The sequence below is a fragment of the Vidua macroura genome, chromosome 3 (assembly GCF_024509145.1).
Source record: "Vidua macroura isolate BioBank_ID:100142 chromosome 3, ASM2450914v1, whole genome shotgun sequence".
Classification (NCBI taxonomy): Eukaryota; Metazoa; Chordata; class Aves; order Passeriformes; family Viduidae; genus Vidua; species Vidua macroura.
Window position 1 is genome coordinate 58,111,878 of NC_071573.1, and position 19,520 is coordinate 58,131,397.

Genomic DNA, 19,520 nt, shown 5'->3' on the forward strand with positions numbered 1-19,520 from the left:
GACCAGATGTGAGGCATCCAAAACCAGTGAGTGTGAGAGACAGACATTGCCCAGCCTCAGAGGGCTCACTTCAAAGGTCACTGATGCAGAAGGAAGCCTGTGCATTGATGTCAATGGGAGAATGTGAAGCCTTCAATAACTCACTGTTGGTTTTTCCTAAGTCGTAATACATGTGTTAATCGTGTAGAATTACATTCCTGACTTTGAAAAGTGCCCTGATCCACTGTGCTTAGCATTCAGAGGGCTCTTCAAAGGGAGCGCTGGAAGCTTCTGTTGACGCTGTCAATTTAAAGAATGTCCTCCGGATGCCAGGTAGCTCCTCTACAGATCTATAATGAATCGCTTTCCTTAAATCAGACATTACCGCTGGATACTGGTCCTCTGCCCAAAGCTCCTGACCAGAGCCCAGTGAATTATGGCACAGATTCCATTGTGCTTTGCAGGAACTAAAGCGTTCCAGTCCCTGCTTTCTGCGCCAAGCAGAAGTGTGTGGAAATGTGCTAAATTATTTTTATTTTTTTTTTTTTCCTGCAAGAAACAAAGGATTTTTATGTTGCTTGCTTCTACTGCTTTAACTGATTATCTTATTTCCAGGAGGAGATCTGATGTTGAGTGTATAAATTAGTGGCATTACAAGAGTTGATCAGCCCTCACAGGGACAAGTTTAACAGTTCATTTTAAAATGCTAGGGGACCCACCGACCCAGTAAGCCTCAGGGTGGATTTGTTTTTCCATTTCAGTTCTACTTTCTCTGGTCATACACTTAGGCTTTTTACACATGTTAACTGCTGCACTACTCTGAAGATCCCCACTAGAGCTCTTGTTCTGCTCTGTGCCAGGGCAGGTCTGAAAGAAATCATTGAGCCTAGAGTCTTGTGCATTTAGATCAGTCAGCACATTGCAGTTCAGAGGGCCACATCAGCACTGTTTGAACTGGCTCACCCACTGCAGGAAATATCTTTGCAGAGTGAACTCTTCTTGGGATGGCCCCAGTCCAGCCCTCATTGAAGATGGTGAATTGCTCACATTTTCTTAACCGAGCTTGGGTCATCAACTTAGAAAAAAACTTATCAAAAAAAATCCAGTAACACTTAGCCAAAGTGGCATGGGACATTAATTTTTGGGTGGAAAACAACTATCTTCCTGTGATATTGTGTTTGTCCTCTTTCTTCTTTTCTGCTGCTGTGGCTTGGGGATAGCTGTGTGGTGACAGGTAACAGTCAGAGTATGTGAAGGTGAGGAGGAGAGCAGCCACCCCTGTGTGGATTGCTGGATGAGAATCGTGAGACGTTTTCTTTCCCCTTTGCTTTTCAGTTATGGTAAAATGACATTTTCCTTTTCCTGTTCATGACTAATCAACAAAGGTTGAAAGCCTTAAGATGCACAAAGGACTGCAGAGCTTAGATGCCTGGCTTCACTGGTAAAGCTCTGCTTTCACCTTGTCAAATACACTCTGTTTCATAATCTATTTCAAATTGGGTGAAAAAATAAGATGGTGTATCTGAATTGCCCCAACCCTTAAAGCCAATATACAAAGTGATTTACCTACTGGAAGACAGTAAAGCACCATATGGAAACCAGCACATGTTGGGGGCATGAAGAAGAAAGAACTGATCATGTTGCAAAGGATTTTTGAAAACAATATTTTTTTCCTGGTGAAGGTCAGGCCATGATACAGCCAGGACATGAACACTGCCATGTGAGTGTGGGGCTTTACTCTTTGACTTTCCTGGTGCTTTCTGCAGGACTGACATTCCTCAGTCTTTCTGTACCCCTGGGCAGAATCCTGTCTTGGTTTCACAAGCTGCCCAAAAAGGGCACCTGTAGAGTTGCCTTAGGATGTGTTTGCCATGTGTGTCCTGAAATTGAGTGTCACCACTCAAGCAGTTGCATCTAGGAATGGCCAGTACAATAGGTTTTATGCGTGTGAATGTTTTACAAAGAGTCTTACCTCACAAATGGAATTAAATTTAGAATTGCCAGCTAAGGAATTGAAATATAGTCTCTTTTTTTTCCTGTTCTTTAATTAACTATCCTTTTTTGCTACAAGTACAGCTGCCATCTTCATGGAGGTAGGGCTTGGACACTTATGGAAATGCATAGTATGCAGAGTGTTGTTTCCCAAAAAAATAGCTCAGAGATCTAGGAACCGCATCTGGCTGAGGTACTTTTCTAGTCCTGGTGGTGGTTTTGAGTGGAAAGGTGCAGGGGTCTGTAAAATGAGTTGCTCAGCTCTGAAATTGGATTGCAGATTGTCAGTGGTGCAAGGTTCTTACCTCAAAGGACAAATAGTTGAGCTTAGGGAGCAGTTAAAGACTTCTTAAGACAGGAATCTGCTTTTTGAGAGGGATGAATGAACTGAGCAGTTCAGTACTTTCTTTAACCTTTCATACTGTTTTGTCTGGTAAAGCAGCAGTAGTCTCAAGTACAGGGTTCAGAATCAGAAAATCCCATTTGATGCTTGGAACTTAATCTAAAATAATAAGAAAAACTGAAATACCGCCTTTCCCCTATAAAAAATCTGCAAAAATCCTGCCAGTTTGCTGTTGCACTGCAGATTCTGATGATTTTTGGTCAAGTTGCCCCTTGCAGGATTGCATTTACCAGCTACCATTTTTGGTCTTTTCTGATGACATTTTTATCTTCTTGCAGCTCCAGTTTCTGCCTCCAAGCTGTTACTTAGGCCATGGCTGGGTCACTGTACTCAGTCTCCCAGACTTCTGCCTGAAGTGAAAAGAGAGATAGATAGTTGTTTATGAACTATATGGATGTTGTCCACTGACTGTGCCAAGTTATGTGTCATCTCTGCAGCAGAACACATTGTATAGGTCCAGTTTTCCAGTCCTGAAGTTATGGTGCACCAAGTGTAGAAAAGTTTTTGCTGAATATGGAAGGCAAAAGGAAAAATCTGTACCTAGACTTGTAGTGGTAAACTGAAGTGCCTGATTTTTTGTGATGTCAAATTTCAATGACTTTTTGTACTTGTATCTTAATAGGTTTGAGCTGTTTGATTTGTTTTCCCCTGCAGTTATAGATTGATTGCTAGGGGTCAGTACTTCCCTTTTCTTCTGGAACTATTTTGTGTTTTCCTTTGCTAGATAATTGATGAGACCCTCTGAAGAATCTGTATGATTTGGCAAGTGCAAGCTTCCTCCTTGTGTGGTTGTTCAGAGGATGTTTTACCCTCAGCTTAGACCTTGTGCTTTGGGCTTACATAATTTGTAAAATGCTTTCTTACACTACAGAGACATTTTGGCGATACTAGTGCACATTTCATCTGTGAAAAGTCAATATCAAGGCTTTAACCAGCCCTGAATTTCTTGGACCAAGATACTGTACACAGATTCCTGCAGTTTTAAGTAATGTTGGATTTTGAGACTGAAGAGAGTGAAAGGGAGTGACTCTCATTTTTGAGACTATAGAAAAGCATTTCATTGCAGGTAGATCTTTAGATGAGTTCTGAAGATGATTTCCAGTTGATTTTGTTTGACCAGAGTGGAAGTCCAGAAAGCTGTTAAATCAGTTTTGGAACAAAAGAGAGATGTTTTGGAACAAAAGAGGGGTAAATAATGGACAGATGAGGAAGACTCAACCTTTAGTTCAGTCACGTACTTAGTAACTAATTTTTTAAAGACTGTTCAAGACTATTGTTCCTGGGGAGTTCAGTATCCCCACAGGAAGGGGCTACATTGGGAGTTGAATTACTTAAATGATGCATGGGATTTATTACTTCCTCCTCCCATCCCTTGTCTAGTGAGTATAGCTTGTTTAGGATAGTTCTAATCTTTTGGTGTGATTTTTGTTGTTGTTGGTGGTGGTGGTGGTTCTGAAGGCTTTTTTGAATATGAATGAGCCTGCCCAGGAGGACAAAACTCTGGTCTTTAGGATACAATGAGTTTTTCTTGTTGCTCACTGTCTGCAGTCCCAGGGTTATCCTCCTTGTGGAAATTCAGATTTTTTTTCCCCAGCGCCAAGATGAGAGCAGGACACCAGGACAGGGGGATGCTGAGGTTTAGGGGCTGTGACTGCAGAAGACAGTGACTCTGTTGGGAACTTAAGGAGTGTGAAATGTCCTTTTGACTGGGAAGTGCCGACCCTTTGGCATGGCTAAACCTGTTGGGACAGCAACTTGGTAGGTACTTCTATGGGGAGGTGTGAACCCAGCTTAATCCTCCCCTGTATGGCTGAGGTCAGGGCCTTATTCCAGACCAGACTGATGGCTTCTGGGCTGTGGTAAGCTCCTGCTGCTGCCTTTCATTTTTAATGAGAAGTTCCTTTCTTGTAAAGCTTGGGACAGACTTCACACAAAAACGCTGTTTTTGATGGATCAGCAGTTATCAGCGATGCCGTTTTAACCATTGCTGATAACTCCATCTTAACCATTGCTGATAACTCCATCTTGGGTGCCTTCAGACTCCTGCTGGTCAAATTGTGATGAGAAATGATAAATAGAAACTGGAACTAACTAGTGAAATGGGAACAATGGTAGTAGAGTGTAGTGCTACCATGAGGCAAGTAATTGAAGCCTTGGAAAGCCCTGGTTTTAAAATCTCAGCTGATCCCCTGCATTCAGCCTTAGGGTCAATACAATTCTCTTTGCCTAAAACCACATTTGTTTTACATGGAATACTTTCCATATGGCTCTCTGGCTGGGCTGGTTCCTTTTGTATCCTTCATCCCTTGCAACTCTATTTTAATTGCAGATGAAAGCTGCAGCTTTGACTGGGGAAGAAGAGCTGTTTGGCTGCAGTGTTCTTCCAGAACATATAGGGCTGTTGAGAGAAAACCAGTACAGTGTGCTTCCACTGCAGCCTGGGAGACCTGGTTGAGGAGAGATGTTGCTCCCCTCAGCCAGGGCTGGGATGCTCAAGAAAATGTTGAGATCTGGGCATGTGGTGGCTACCAATGGCACATGGGCTCCAGTGGGAGCCTAAGGGAGTGGGCTGGCCCAAACAGGAAGACAGGAAAACATGTCTCAGCAGCCAGCTGCTCCTTGGTGGGAGGCTGCAAGAAAGTCACTCCTTGGTAGAATGAAGGCACATGTAGCGCTGTAACGCTGGGCAGCAGCTGCAGGTAGCTCTTTGGGATGTTTGGGTTGGACATGAGGAAAATGTATGAGAAATAGCGTGACAGCAGGACCAGGGAAGGGATCATACCCCTGAACCTGGACTGGTGATACTCAACTACTTTGAGTTCTGTGTCCAGTTTTGGGCCCCTCAATACAAGAAAGCCATTGAGGTGCTGGAGGAAGTCCAGAGAAGGGCAACAAGGTTGGGGCAGTTCTGGAGCACAGGTCTTATAAAGGAATGTTGTGGGAGCTGGAGTTGTTCAGCTGGAGAAAAGGAGAAAAGGTCTCAGGGAAGGCCTTGTTAAGCTCTACAACTGCTTGAAAGGAGGTTGTAGCATGGGGGGAGTCAATCTCTTCTCCCAAGTTGCAAGTGATAGAACAAGAGGAAATGGTCTCAAGTTGCCAAAAAGGAGGTTTAGATTGGATACTAGGATTTTTTTTTTTCACTGAAAGAGCTGTCAAGTCTTGAACCAGTGTGACTTCTTAAAAGAATGCTGCCAACTTGTCAGCAAATGTTAAAAAATACCCAACTTGCATGAGGTACCTTTTACAGTGCTCAAGGGATCATATAATAGGAGTTTGGGCAGTCAGGAATGGAGGCATGTGCAGAACAGACATTTTATACATGTGTCTGTTGGAGAACAGAACAATTAGAGATGGGTTTAGGAGAAAAGAACCTGCTTTTAATAGTAAAACTGTTCTGTGCTTCATTTTACACTGAACTTTAGCTCGTCCCAAAAAAATAATGTACCGGTGTGCCTGAAGTAGGGAAAGGGGGTTTAAAAAAAGGAAAAGGAAAATATTTAAGCAGGAAAGCTACAAGACATCCCCAGTTTCTGGCAGGAGTCCTTGTATGATATGTTTTCACTTTCAAGGTCTTGCACCGGTCTGTCTGAAGGGCCTGGGAAAAGGCACTGTTGAGTATTGTACATCCCACTTGGAAAGCTTGTTGTTACTCCAATTTGGTTTTACAGAAAAAATTTAAAAAGCCGTAAAATTATGCCCTTTATTCTGATCTTAATAGATGTGCTTCCAACAGATATATGTGGACTGCTGATATAATGTGCTCCATAGTAACTATCATGGGGTTTGTGTGTGTGTTTTCTTGTTTTGTGAAGAGAAAGGCATGCCAAGCAGACCTCTGAGAGTGCGAGCCCAGTCTCCAGATGGCAAGTTACCTTTTCGGTGGAAACCACCTTATGGAGCAGGCTTCAGGGGTCCACACAGCAGATCCCAAGGCTATCCCCGTGGATACGGAGAGAGCAACCGAAGGATGAGCTATGCTCCGATGCCACAAGAGCGACAAAACCAGGAAGCAAGAAAACTAGGTGAGTCAAATTTCCCTGATTTCTAAATTCCTAGATGGCTTAGCTAGCACACTTCTGTAGTCCCCTGCTGCTGAGCGCACACCACATGCTGTCCTAGGTATCAAAAACCCTTCTTCCTAAAAATGAAAACACTTGTTATAATTGTGTTCTGTATCTTAGCAGAGGGAGGGTATTATGTAGAGAATAGGGTAGAAATTGTAGGAGAACTTGATGCTAAATTAAAGAGACACCATGTGCAAGTTTGTCATACTAATAGCAGAAGGAAAGGGTGAAGAGCCATAGCTCAGATTCTGCTTACATGTAGTGGGACCACTCTGAAATCCATCCTTTCTTTTAAATGAAAAAGGTTACAGGAAACTTTCTGCTTTTTCCCTGCCTGCACAGCCTCTGAATCAGTTCATGTGGTTTCGCTGCCATCAAGGAGCTCACAAGGACGGAACCAACCTGTCTATAGGTCATCTTTAACTAAAAGAAAAGTCACAGGTATGTTTCTTTCACATCTACTGTCAATGAGTGGAGACAATTGGATGCAAAGAGATAGCTTTGTGATTTTTACACTGGAAGTCTTGGCACTGGAGCTACTAGGTTTTTCTATTTTGGGTAAAGAGCTTGATGGATGTCTCTAATTCTCTAATTCAAGCAGGATTAATAAAATAATACAACTTTGTAACATGGTTGGTTGAGTTTCTGAGGTCCTGTGTGGTTTTTTTTTTTTTTTCTTTAGTCTTCTCCTCTCTATCTACTGACAAATATTATGCATTGCAGTAACTGCATGAAAAGACTTGATTAAATCAAAGCCAGGCCCCCCAAAATGATATGCCTTCTTCTTCTCAGATCTATAACCCCTTTTCTGAAGGGTAGATTACCAGAAGTGTCAACCTGGTAAAGTTTTCACTTTCACTGGAAAGAAGTCATTGCATGCTGCTGCCACGATTAAAAAGGATGACTGAGATTCTGAGTCATCTCCATGCCGGTGTGCTTTTTCACCCCCTCACACTGTGGTGTGAATGGCATGGGAATGGCAAAGTGTTTAAGAGATTTTGATGGTGATAAACACCTATGCAGGAACTGAGAATTGTGGTTGAACTGTATTCAAATCCCATCTCACACGTTTTCTGGAGATGTGATGCTCATCTCTTTATTGTGCTCACTTTCTTTCTTCAGGTGCTCTCTTTGCAAAACTTTGTAAATAGGCCCCCTATGCTACTTGTGGGTAGCAGATGGATCCTCTTGGCCATTTTTGCATAGTAGCTGTTTGGCTTGGAAAACCTGGAACTGTCTGAAAATGCTCTGCGTTAAAAACCTGTTTGGAAAAGGGGAAATGTGCCTCCTTGCTGCCTGCCATTTGTGCTGACAGTGCTGGATTTTGGGCTAATGCCCTTCTCTTCAGCAGAAGAAGGGCAATTTCTCCCTGAATTTCAGTCATATATGAGTAAGATCCCTAGAGAATGAGATCATCCTCCAGAGTTTACTGGCTCCTTTCCTTTCCTGAGACATCTATATTTTTTCCAGTGTTACTTGTCTATAAAACTCTGTCTGGAAGGTCATGCCTTGTACGTTCTGTGCCTTTGGGAGATTTGGAAATAGTTGCCATTACACTAATAAGGAAAAGTAATAAGTCTCTCATTGGCCAGTAGATAGACTAGGCTAAAACAACTCTGATGGACAGATAGAAAAGGAAAACTCATCAAAATGAAAAATCACAGAATATCAAATTAGTTTCACTTAATCTTAAAATTTTGTAAATTATTTTCAAAAAGCACTCTGATATGTCAAAACAGCCCACTTCAATGATATTTTTCATTTTTTCTTGTATACCATAAAAAATTAAAGCTGAATTCAAACAACCTGTTTGAAGCACTCAAAACCATAAAATATACACTAATTCTCCCTTGTGAAAAACATTTTGAAGAAGGTTTTATTGCCCTTCAAAATGAAACCCGATTTTAAAATCTCAGAATTTTCTTTAAGACAAAATTTCTGCTCTCCAGGTACCTCTAGCAGTGCATTTGCCAGAGATGGTGAATATCAGTATGTTAATAAAACATTTGCTGTGAGTAACAGTTTGGGGACGAGTAGAATATTGAAGGACTGTAGAATGTATTAATACTGTGGTCTTGCAGGCACACAGCTAACAAAAGAAGTTATCTTTCCATGAAATACCATCAGTAACCAAAGTAATTAGTCTTCCACTCCCACCTGTATTTCTAAATCAACTGTGCTGTGCGAATATTATAGTGTCAGTTGAAGACATTTGCTGTTTTTTACGAGAACTCCAATGTTGTTAAGGATATGCTGTTCTGTTTTGCCATTTCAGAGGAGGAAGAGGTGGAGGTGGCACAAGATGTAACAGTTCGAGTTATGTCCTCTCAGTCTGTGCTTGTTACTTGGACAGACCCACTGTATGAAAAGCGGAAGGTTGCAGCAAATAGGTACTTAGCCCTGGGTTTTTAAATGGTACTGAAGGGGAACTGCTGCCAATGCTCTACTGAATACTTTTGCATTCATTTAATTGCTGTTGGTTATGAGAATAATTCAGCTTGCCTCCTAGCGCCCTGCTTGTTAGCATTTAGAGATCTGTGTGAGTGTTGTACTCACTCACACAGGGGTTTACATCCCTTCTGAAATGTTGCCAGCACTAGCTCCGGTATTTGGCTGTTCCAGTGTTGGTATATCACCACAGTCAGCAAATCCCCAAAGATGCATGGGCAAAGACGGAGTGGGGGCAAGGCACAGCCCACAGAGGTGAGGTGTTGAGTTGAGTTATCAAAACAGACTACAGCTTCAAGATGACCCTGCTGTGGGTGGAGTGGGAAAGACACATCACTGCAGTGAGAAAAACACCCATCATTGCACCCTGCATCCTCTGACCCTCCAGAAACCTCATGCAGCTGAGTCTGAGCAGGCTGGGGTTCCTGTGAATGAGAGCTTGGCTTGTGGCAGCATGCTGCAGCAGTTGGAGACCAAAACAAACAAGGAAATGAGCTGGAAACTGCCAAGATCTGAAAGCATTGGATTGTGTTGCTCAGCCTGGGAACACTGAAGAGCTGTGGAAACTGGTGCTGAAATGCCCTGAGAGTCACAGCAGGAAAACTAGTAATTTTAGATGTTCTCTATTTCTCTGTGGAAGCAGTTATCTAAGCAAACAGGTGGGAACTGAGCCACTGGTGCTGCTCTGGGAACAAGGGTCTACCAGCAATCCAGCCATGCTCATGGCCATGGGGCAGTGAGATAGTGGTGTGGACCCCCCCAGGATGCCTGGCCCAGTTCAGGAAATCCTGCAGCTTCCCCCCAGGGAAGAGGGTGTTTTGAGTAAGAGTCTTGAAAGAGCCATCTTGGAGAGTCCATCCTTTGGGGTAAAAGTAATCACACTCCATTAGAGGAAGGAAAAAATACGCTGGGTTTTGTTGTTAGTACTTTGTTGTTTGCACTTTGGTAGGTTCCTCCTTAAGCCCCAGCAAGCTACTTGAGGGCAAAGCATCCCTGTCCCACTCTGGTTCTGCTAATGCTAGACTTGCACATGCTAACTTTTATTTTCCTGTGTTTCTGGTGCCAGGCAGTATAATGTTCGCTATCGGGAAAAGGGGGAATCGGCAAGGTGGGATTACAAGCAGGTGTCCAACCGGCGGGCACTGGTGGAGAACCTAGTGCCAGACACTATGTACGAGTTTGCCATCCAAATCTTGGAGGGAGAAAAGGAAGGCAAATGGAGCGTGTCTATTTACCAGCGGACCCCAGAGGCAGGTATGCACTCAAAGGGTCCTTGGGGTAACACAAGTCATAGGGTTTGAGCTGTGGAATAGGGCTGACATGAGGGAAAGCCAGAATGAACCAAGTGATTGCTTGGGGCAGCAGAGGGTTGAGAGTGTGGGAAAGGCCTCTGTGCTGCTGCCTGCTCCTGCCCTGTGGTAGTGAAGCACACCAGGGGAGCATACCCAGCTGCTCTTGTGGAGCAAGGAGAACAAGGGGAAGTGGCTTAGGTATTTTTGTGGGATGGCTCAGCATCTTGGATCCCTGTAGCTAGATGTACCTCTTTGTTTGAGAAGAGCAACCTGGCTTCCATTCCTCTTTGTGGACAGCAAATTTAAATCCTCCCTCCACCATGGAGAAGCTGTCAGGCCCCTTTGGTACAGGGAAGTGGTCCATAACAAAGAAATTACCATGTCATTCTGGCTAAGCCACAATAGCAGTCTTGTGCAGACTTCCTGTTCTTAAAATTATGGAATAAATTTTCACTATGGCAGTCTGAGAGAGAGATGTTACACAGACAAGCATGGACCTGAACCAAGTATACTCTTCATATTTATCTTTGAAGTAGCTGTATAGGAATCTCTACTATGGAGCAAAAGGTGTATGCTGTGTTGATTCTTACTTGCCTCTTCTGTGTATGGCTGTTTCCCAGCTCCTGCCAGCGCACCTGAAAATTTGGATGTTTGGCCATTAAAGGGGAAACCAACCTCTGTAGCAGCATCCTGGGATGCTCTTCCAGAGAGCGAAGGAAAAGTCAAAGGTGAGTCTTCACTGTTGGTTCCTAACTCCCTCAAGGAGCTGTTGATCTCAAAGGCAGACTGCTGCCCTGCAGTAAGCTGGAACCTTGGCTGTGCCAGGATTCTTTAACTTGATTAAACCCAAGCAAGATTTTCATGTTTCCAGCCCAGTGTCTCCACAGAGCCGCTGAGAAGCCACTGTCACTGTCTGCCTGGGATGTCACAGAGGTTCCTGGGGTATCATGCATGCACATTTTACCTCTTCTTCCACTAACAGGCAGGTTAAAATGAGGCTCAAGAAGGATTTTAAAGAATTAGTTGAACAGGAAAAAGTTGGGTAGTTGCCAAGAAAGTGAGTGGGTTTATGTTGTGTTTTATTTCTAGTTTGTCATGGAAGGAAATCCTCAGCTTAAGAAGCAAACACAAATCTGATTTCAGAAGATCTCATGCATAAATCTTGTGTACTATAGTGTTACTGCACATAGTCATAAAGAAAGTTTGCCAGTTGGCTAAGTTTTTGCATAGAATTAAAGAAAAAGAAAAAGCTCTTTCTGGGATTTTTTTCCTGTTTCCCTCTGAAAATGAGGCTGATTTTTTTAGCCTCCTGTTCTTCAGTGGTTACCAAGATTGTGTTCTCAAATTACACAAGTTTTTGGAGGTCCCTTATCAGTGCTTCAGCATCTCAAGATTTGAAAATTCATTGGCCTGGAGGGAGGCACACCGTGCCTGCAAGACCTGCTTTATGTGTTCTTCAGGACAGTGGTGGAATTCCTTCCTTTTTTGAAGTCAGTAGAAGTCTTGCCGATTACTTCAATGGAGCTGCAGTTATGTCCAAGAATCATTATTTCTGTAAGAAGGGTCATGCAGGGACATTATGTGATATTTCAGGTCTGCTCCTAATTTTTAACAATCTGTAGCCCTTTGTGCAGTTTTGTCTGCATTGTTCTTAGATTATTCATCCAAGGCAATAATTTTAAAGATATCTTAATATTCAAGGGCTGAATGCTTATACACATCTAATATATTGTTACTTGAGTATGAAGTGTGATAGGAGAGGTCTTATTTTTAAGCTAAATAAATGACAAGATATTTTTGCTGGCTAAATAAAATCACTGAATTAACATTTCATGGTTATTTTGATAGCATGTGGTAAACAGGAATTTTTGTCTTTTGATCCTTTTGTTTTTCAACCCTGTCCTTTTATGTATTAATACCACATATTAAAATAACAGGAAAAAATGTTCTCCAGTAGCCATTTGAGAGTTATCAGAAGCTACACCAGTGTCTCTGCCATGAAAGCAACTCCTGTGTAAAAAGAAGGAAAAGAAAAATATTCAAAGAAAAAGGATTCAAAGAAAAAGATTCATGCCTTCTGATACCTTGATTTGTTTTCCAGTGGAGCATTAAATGTATTTGCATATAAAATATCAATAATTTTTTTCCCTTGATTTTGATGAACTGTGCATGGCTTATTTCTTAACACAATGAATATAGGCTCACTTTCAGAAAAAAAGAGATGCCATTATGTTCTAGAATTTTCTCATTGTGGCACTGTGGCTTCTCAGGTATTATTGTGGGTTTTTGTATAGAGAGAGAAAGCAGGCAGCCTGTGAAATTTATTATCAAAACCCTGGTTTTGTCTGATACCTGTGCCTGTTAAAGAGGATTTGAAAAGAAAACAGACCTTGCACATGCCTGAGATCTCACCTGCACTTCTTGGGAGTATAATGGGAATATGCCTCTTCATGCCCAGAATTCCTATAGGGGTGAAATTTCTCTCAATACAGAAAGCTAAGACAGAGCACAGGTATCACAGTAATTCAAAACTTGAAGGTGAGTTTCAAAGTGGCAACCAGGCCTTGCTTTGCGCTCTCTGCTGTGGTGTTTGACCCTAGCTCTGGCTAAGCACAGTGTGTCGTATTTAGATTTTGTTGGACAGATGTGGTGTTGCTACCATTTGGCAAATCTGCAGTGCTGATATTTTCTGGTAGAAGCATCTCTTCTGAATAAGAACAAATATTCAACTTAACCTACATATATACGTGTATCTCTCTCTCATGTCTTTATACTCCAGCTGTTGACTCGGCGTGCATTGCCAGTGTATTAATTTTAGTAATGCACGTTCTAATTCATCCTACCCATACAGTCTGTCCGCTGGAAACAGGACTGTTTTCAGTTTCCTCCTTCCAACCGTCTGCCAAATCATTTCAGAATACATTCTTTCATACGCCCCGGCTCTCAAGCCATTTGGAGCAAAGTCCATCACCTACTCTGGAGCTACAACATCAGCCATAATAGATGGTCTGCAGGCTGGGGAGCGCTATATTTTCAAAATCCGTGCAGCAAACAGGAGGGGACCGGGTCCTCAGTCAAAAGCCTTCAGTGTTGCCATCCCAGTAGGTGAGCATCAAGCCACGAACCAATGCTGTAATTCACCCACTCTTTCCTTAGTCCCAGTTGTATTAATTCTTACTGACTTAACTCCTCTGCACTCTGTCTGACCTGTGGGATTTGACTTCCTTGATATTGTTTTTGCTTGCTCTTTTCATTATTATATTGTCCAAATAAGTCTTTGTCACTCTGCAGCATGCAAAAGGTTATTTTTATGGACATTTTAGCCTCTTAAATAAATGCATGTCATAATCTATGATAACACTATGTGCTCTTGTTATCCAAAGGTCAAAGAATGCAATGCTCTGGGTTTTTGGCTGCTATGTTCCTGAGAGCTCCCACTCTTGAAAGTCACTTAATGTCTTACTCAGATACTACTCCTTGTGTTTGGCTCTTGCCAAAAAGTTACTGTTGTAGGGACAGAATATTTGTTGGGTTAGCTAAAAAGGTGGGCCACAGTCTTACATGGGATAATGCAGTACGATGCCATCAACATGACTAAATTCTGCTGAAGATTTGGTTCCCCTGAAAGGGTGTTGCAGTCCCTGATTTAAGATATTTGATTTTAATTGGTCTAAGTTTTACCCAAGCTACAGTAATTCCACATAGGTGCCTTCCTACAACCCAAAATTTATCTTGGCTGGACTCCACAGCCTGGTTAATACAGAAATAGTTATTGTCTTATATTCTCATAAGTTTTGTTCTTGCTACCTGAGTGTTTTCTGCTTTTGGTCAGTTTTTGTGAATCTTCTATTGTTGTGAATAAACACTTTTCTTTTTGCCCCTAGCTGCTCATGAGGATTCAGTTGGTCAGCCAAAGACAAATATTCAAGATAATTCAGAGGCTAAAAAGACTGGGAATGCTGGCTCATCTTCTTCTCAAAGTCCTTCTGTTTCTTCAAAAGCCCAGCTGTCTGTTCCTTCTTCTAAGCAGCTGTCTGTTCATTCACCTAGTGTTAGTGATAAAAAGAGTCTTCTTTCTGAATATAAGAACAAAATCCTGACTCGAGGGGTCCTAAGTAAATCTCAGTTACCTTCTAGAAAGACAGGAGAGCTGGAACCTGACCTCCAATCCACTGAGGTAACAGATGATCTCAGTTCTTCCCAGGAAGCTACAACGTCACCACCAAAAGCCCAAGACCAGAGGAGGAATGTTAAACCCCTGTCCCCTAGTCGGCCAATCCACCCTGTCCTTGCCTCAGGGAGGATGTCTGTTCGAACCCACACATCTGAGGTGTCAAGCCAGATGAACACAGAGAAACGTGAGCCACCAGCACTGTTACCGTCATCAGCACAACATCCTTCTGCCTCGTCTGTTCCCAGATACACAGATAATGAAACAAAGCAATTGAGGCAAAGCAACAACAATGTGCCTTCTAAGACCTCTTCCCATCCTCTGCCCGCCAAAAGTAATGGTCTTGCGAGTAATGTGGAAGGGAAGCCTGACCCCATGCTGGTGAAAGTGTCTTCTAAAGCTTCAGAGCCTGGTCACCAGGCCTTGCCATCAAATCGGCAGTCTGCTCTCTCTCATGAGGGTGTCTTAGGCCATCGCAGTAGGTCTGGCTCTCTGGGGCATTCACATCAACCTGCTTCCAAATCAGCAGATTCCCACACTCATAATAGCCACAATGACTTTGACAGTGAAGAAGCAGAGGACAGAGCAGGACAGCCAAGCTCTAGATCACAGCAAACAAGGTTGTCCTCAGGCTCCAGTTCCCGCACATGGAAGGATTCAAAATCAGCTGCAGCGGCAGTCTCATCAAGGTCTGCTGCTCCTGGTTACACTTCACCTCACTCTCGCTCCTCCACCAGTGCCAAATCCAAGGGAAAGGATGTTGATAAGAATTATAAGGAGGACTCACAAGATGAAAACCCCTTATTTCCTACTTTGCCTTCTTCCAGGCAGTCTTCCTCAGCAATCTACTCAAAGAGAAGAAATCTTCAGATCGATTCTGATTCTCGCTCCAGAAAGACACATGGTGAAAAATCACCCCACTCTGACTCAGAAGAACAACAAAGTCAAACAGCTGCTCCAGAAAAGCATTCTCTTTTACAATCTTCTCTTTCCAAATCCAAACCTGAAGAGCAGGGCAATCGAGAGGTAAAAGAAACACTTGCTCGATCAAAACCAAGCGAGTCTTTGCCTAGAAAGACACTCTCTTCTCGTCTTCCAGTGGAGAAGACCTCCCACTCAGAGCCTCCACAGAGGGCACAAACCAGTCCTTCCATACTCCATTCAAGGGGCCGGCGCCTCCCATCTCACCGCGCCGTCTCATCCCAAAGTAATGAAGAGTTGCAGGAAGATGATGATGAGGATGAAACAGAGGGCAGTGACAGAGCAAGCAGGCACTCTGTGTTTCTTAAAGAGGTGTCCTCTTCTAGGGGATTATCTGCTTCTTTCTCTCAGGGAAGCTCAAGTTCATCTCAATCAAAGCAACAGCAGCCAGGTTCTCAGGTACCTTCCTACAAACCAAAACACACTCAGCCAGACTCCAGTTCTGCCAGTGATACAGCAAAAGACAACCAGTATAATCAAAGGTTGTCACCCACTTCGAGACAAACTCGTCCTTCATTACCTACTCGCTCAGGAGTTGCTACAAGAACAGCATCCCAAACAGAGAAAAAAAAGGGCCTGTTGCCCTCAAAAATGTCTAACACTGAACATCCTCAAAAAGTTCCTTCCCCTTCTTCATCTAAATCTCATCAGTCAGTTTCTAATGAAGAGGATGATTATTACAGTGAATATGACCAGAAAGAAATGGAAGAGAAACCCACATCTTTGGCAGCAAAACGGTCCCCTTCTGTTTCTAGAGGTAACAAAAACATATATGAAGACACTGCTAGCAATAAAAGAAAATCTATGGACACTCTTCTACCTCACAAAGTAAGTTCTGAAGAAGAGATGGAAAAACCTTCAATATTAAAAATGTCTTCTCCTGAATCACCAAGGAGCTCTGCCATAGCATCACAGATTACTCAGTCCTCTAACAAACATACCCCATCTAAACCAACCTTTGTCTGGCCACGTTCTTCTACATCTACCACCACACACACCATTTCTCCAGCAGTTTCTTCCACTTCATCTCCTCGTCAGCGACTAATGAACTCCAGGCTAGGGAGCCCTTCTCAGCGCCAGTTTGTTAGACCTCCTTATAGACCAGGTATCCTGCCTTTGTTGTACTAATGTCACTAATTGTGTTTTCCTAAGACCAGCAGTTAGATAAAAAGTCCTCCAGCAGGATACAGGTTCAGTTATTTAGTACAATGTGATGCTTTTTATTTTGGTGGTTGCTGGGAAGCCCAGTTCTTGAGGACATTGCCTGTTTGGTGTAATGTGGTGCCCCAGACCCTTTCTCCTGTGGTCTGATCTGCACAGGATCCTGTGATCCACAAAGAGGGTGACAGAGTTAGGTGCTAAATTGGAGAAGTTCCTTATTGAGCAATGACTTCACCAAATGCTCATTGAAAGCCCATTTGTACTCAGAATATGCCAGCCTTTCAGGTACATAGCTCTTCATCATGGATTGCTAAAAGACCTTTGTAGGTTCCATAGTACCATGTTGCTCACGCCGAGACAATGACGTGTTTCCTCATGGAGCCCTGGCATTCCATGTGTTCTTTGATGAATTTTTAAGCCACTTTTCCCTTTTTTCTAAGTGACAGCTCAGGGTTACCCATACCTGTTGAGGACTGTGCCCATCACAGCCAAGCCATCTAATAATACCTTTATGGCTGTGATTTACCCCAAAAGTTAGAGACTTGCTTTCTGATGGAATATCTGTGGACCTGGGTAGGAGAATAGAGGGTCCACTACACATCAAGTTATTTATTCCTCATGTCAGCTGTGGAAAATCCCTGATAGCCTTGGTGACTTTGCTAAGTAGAAATACCTTTTCTCCCTCCAGTGCATGGGCATCCAAAATAGTATTTAGTGACCTGAGTGTTTTAGTAAATACCTTCTGTGTTATCTGTAGGTAGTCATGTTTGGTTCAAAGTGGCCTCCCTGTTATACAATGAGGACTGTGCAGCTTGATATGCTTCAGTCAGACTCAGTGTTGTGTAGAGATTCATCAGCTTAAAGAGCTTTAAGATGGGAGTAGACCTTGAATAATACCATGGGGAATGAGATGTATGGCATGAAAAAAATAACAGATTTCTGTATGGAGGTTATCTAAGGTTACTACTAGCAATGCAATTGTGAAGTTATAACCAACAAGTGTTTAGTTAATTTTTTCCCCAGTCTATATATTTTTCCCATTATATTTTTCTGGAGGCAAGTCTCTGAGATAAGATGTGAAAGTTGCTGCCCTTTCAGAGCTGGGGGGCCTACAGCTCAGTACCACTGCTTCTCCACTTTTGACATGAGTGTACTTCTGTTTAGCAGTGGTTTTTCAGGTAGAGAAGGAGATTCCTTCATTTTCCAGGTTAAAAATATAGGTGTAGGGATAATTCCTATGCCCTCTCCTTTCAGTTTGCCACTACAGCTTTGTATAAGGATAGGATTGAACAAGTGGTTGTGTTTAATAATGGTTTCTTCCTTCATCCCACTTCTGAAAGATCACTTACAAAGATCACAAACATTTTAATGACTGTTGTGCCATGAAATGTTGCCCTACTTTCCTAAAAGAAAAAAAAAAAAAAAAAGAGGGAATAGAGAGACCAAATAAACATGATAGAGATGAACAATGAGTGTTTAACCTCTTCAGAAAAAACAATTTCAGATTCTTGTGTCAGCTGCAAAAATCTGACAGTGTCACTACAGTTGCTTCAAGAAGTGGAGTGCCTGGTTTGTGGAGTGTGGTGAGGCCTCTTTATGTTCTTGTTTATATTCAGATAAGCCAGAAAATGCATTTACTTGCAATTTAAAATATGGCTTATAGGTTGCACAGCTTTCTTCAGAATAGTGTGTTTTCTTCCCTGTTTCAGGTTATAATGGCAGACCAAATCTTACAACGAAAAATGGAAATGGAAATGGAAAAGTAATCCCTGGTAATAATGGAAAACCAAGTGGACAGAAAGTAATCAATGGTCCTCAAGGAGCAAAGTGGGTAGGGTGACCTTCTCTCTAAATTCAAGATGTTTTGGCCTTCTATTTTACTTGTATTTTCATTAAGAAAAGACAGGCAAGCAGTGTCCTCAGTCAATGCAGCTTTAAAGTGAATCTATACTTAGTGGTTTAGTTTCCACTGTTCCACTGAAATCTGATGACAAATTCTGGGTTTTGTTATTTTAACATTTTAAATTTAAGCCCGATGGGTTGAATTTTAAACTATAACATTACTCCTATAAAATGGAGACAACTATTTTCTTTATCAAATCAGTGAGATTTGTGCTCCCCAGTGACTCAGGGACTCTTGACACAGCAGGCTCTTGTCTGCTGTGCAGTGTGAGTGGAGACTGCCTGGAATAGCTGCTATGAAAGATGTGTTCAGCAATGCTTCTCCCACACTCTCACTCCAGGTAGAAGCTCCTGAGCAAGACTTCTGAAATAAAAAGTGCCTCCAGAACTATCACGATGTTTTAAATTCACTTATGTAGATTTTTGTTTCCCCATGTTTGCAGAGGTATATGCAGAAGAGATCAGATGCCATTGATAGGAAAGCCCCACAAGCTGCATACATGCCCACACCTTGTCTTTTAACATCCTTTACAATGAGTTTTTAACTAAGGAAAGCAGGGGAAGGAACTGGTGCTTCTTGCATATTTTCTCAAGTGCTGAGCAGTAGGAGTCTGTGATCAGCCTCCCTGGTATCAGCAGAACTGCTTGCACATGGCATGACACATAAAGTAATTTATTTTATGGCCACTTCAATCTTACCATTTTCATTAGAGGAACATTAAAAAGTGTCACATTCAAGGGAGGCATTTTGAGAAGCACGTCCAAAGTCCTTCAAATGGGCTCCAGAAAGTTGGTTAGGAAGGTCCTTGGAATGCCATGGGGCATTTCTCTGTCTCTTGGGGGGAAGGCATTGCTGCTAGCAGGATGAACACCTTGCAAAGCAAGAGGATCTTTGCCAAATATGGGGCCTGGAGCTTCAGAGACTGATTTCATCATCTGCTGTCCTTCCTTCTGCAGTCTTTTCCTCAGCCCCAGATGTAAGTCTGTCTTGCCAATTGCTGCTTTGTCTCCTTCCCAGTTTCCGTACAGTACTTAACACCTTTTGCATTTTTGTGTTCTGTGGCTCAGTGTCTGTTACCTCAGGTTAAAACAGCATACAGTTCAGCTATTTTGGGTTGAAATAGCAA

General features: G+C 42.5%; 1 protein-coding gene across 2 annotated transcripts in view; it reads left to right on the plus strand.

The window, feature by feature from the left end:
- Positions 1-19,520, plus strand: part of FNDC1 (fibronectin type III domain containing 1) — a 63,320-nt gene that overhangs the window by 17,105 nt on the left and 26,695 nt on the right. For both annotated transcript variants that reach the window (XM_053974206.1, XM_053974207.1), the window contains exons 2-9: positions 6,187-6,396; positions 6,781-6,879; positions 8,714-8,828; positions 9,953-10,140; positions 10,799-10,906; positions 13,095-13,283; positions 14,063-16,435; positions 18,201-18,322. In XM_053974206.1, the coding sequence (XP_053830181.1) occupies positions 6,187-6,396; positions 6,781-6,879; positions 8,714-8,828; positions 9,953-10,140; positions 10,799-10,906; positions 13,095-13,283; positions 14,063-16,435; positions 18,201-18,322 (3,404 nt within the window). The remainder of the gene's footprint in view (positions 1-6,186; positions 6,397-6,780; positions 6,880-8,713; positions 8,829-9,952; positions 10,141-10,798; positions 10,907-13,094; positions 13,284-14,062; positions 16,436-18,200; positions 18,323-19,520) is intronic.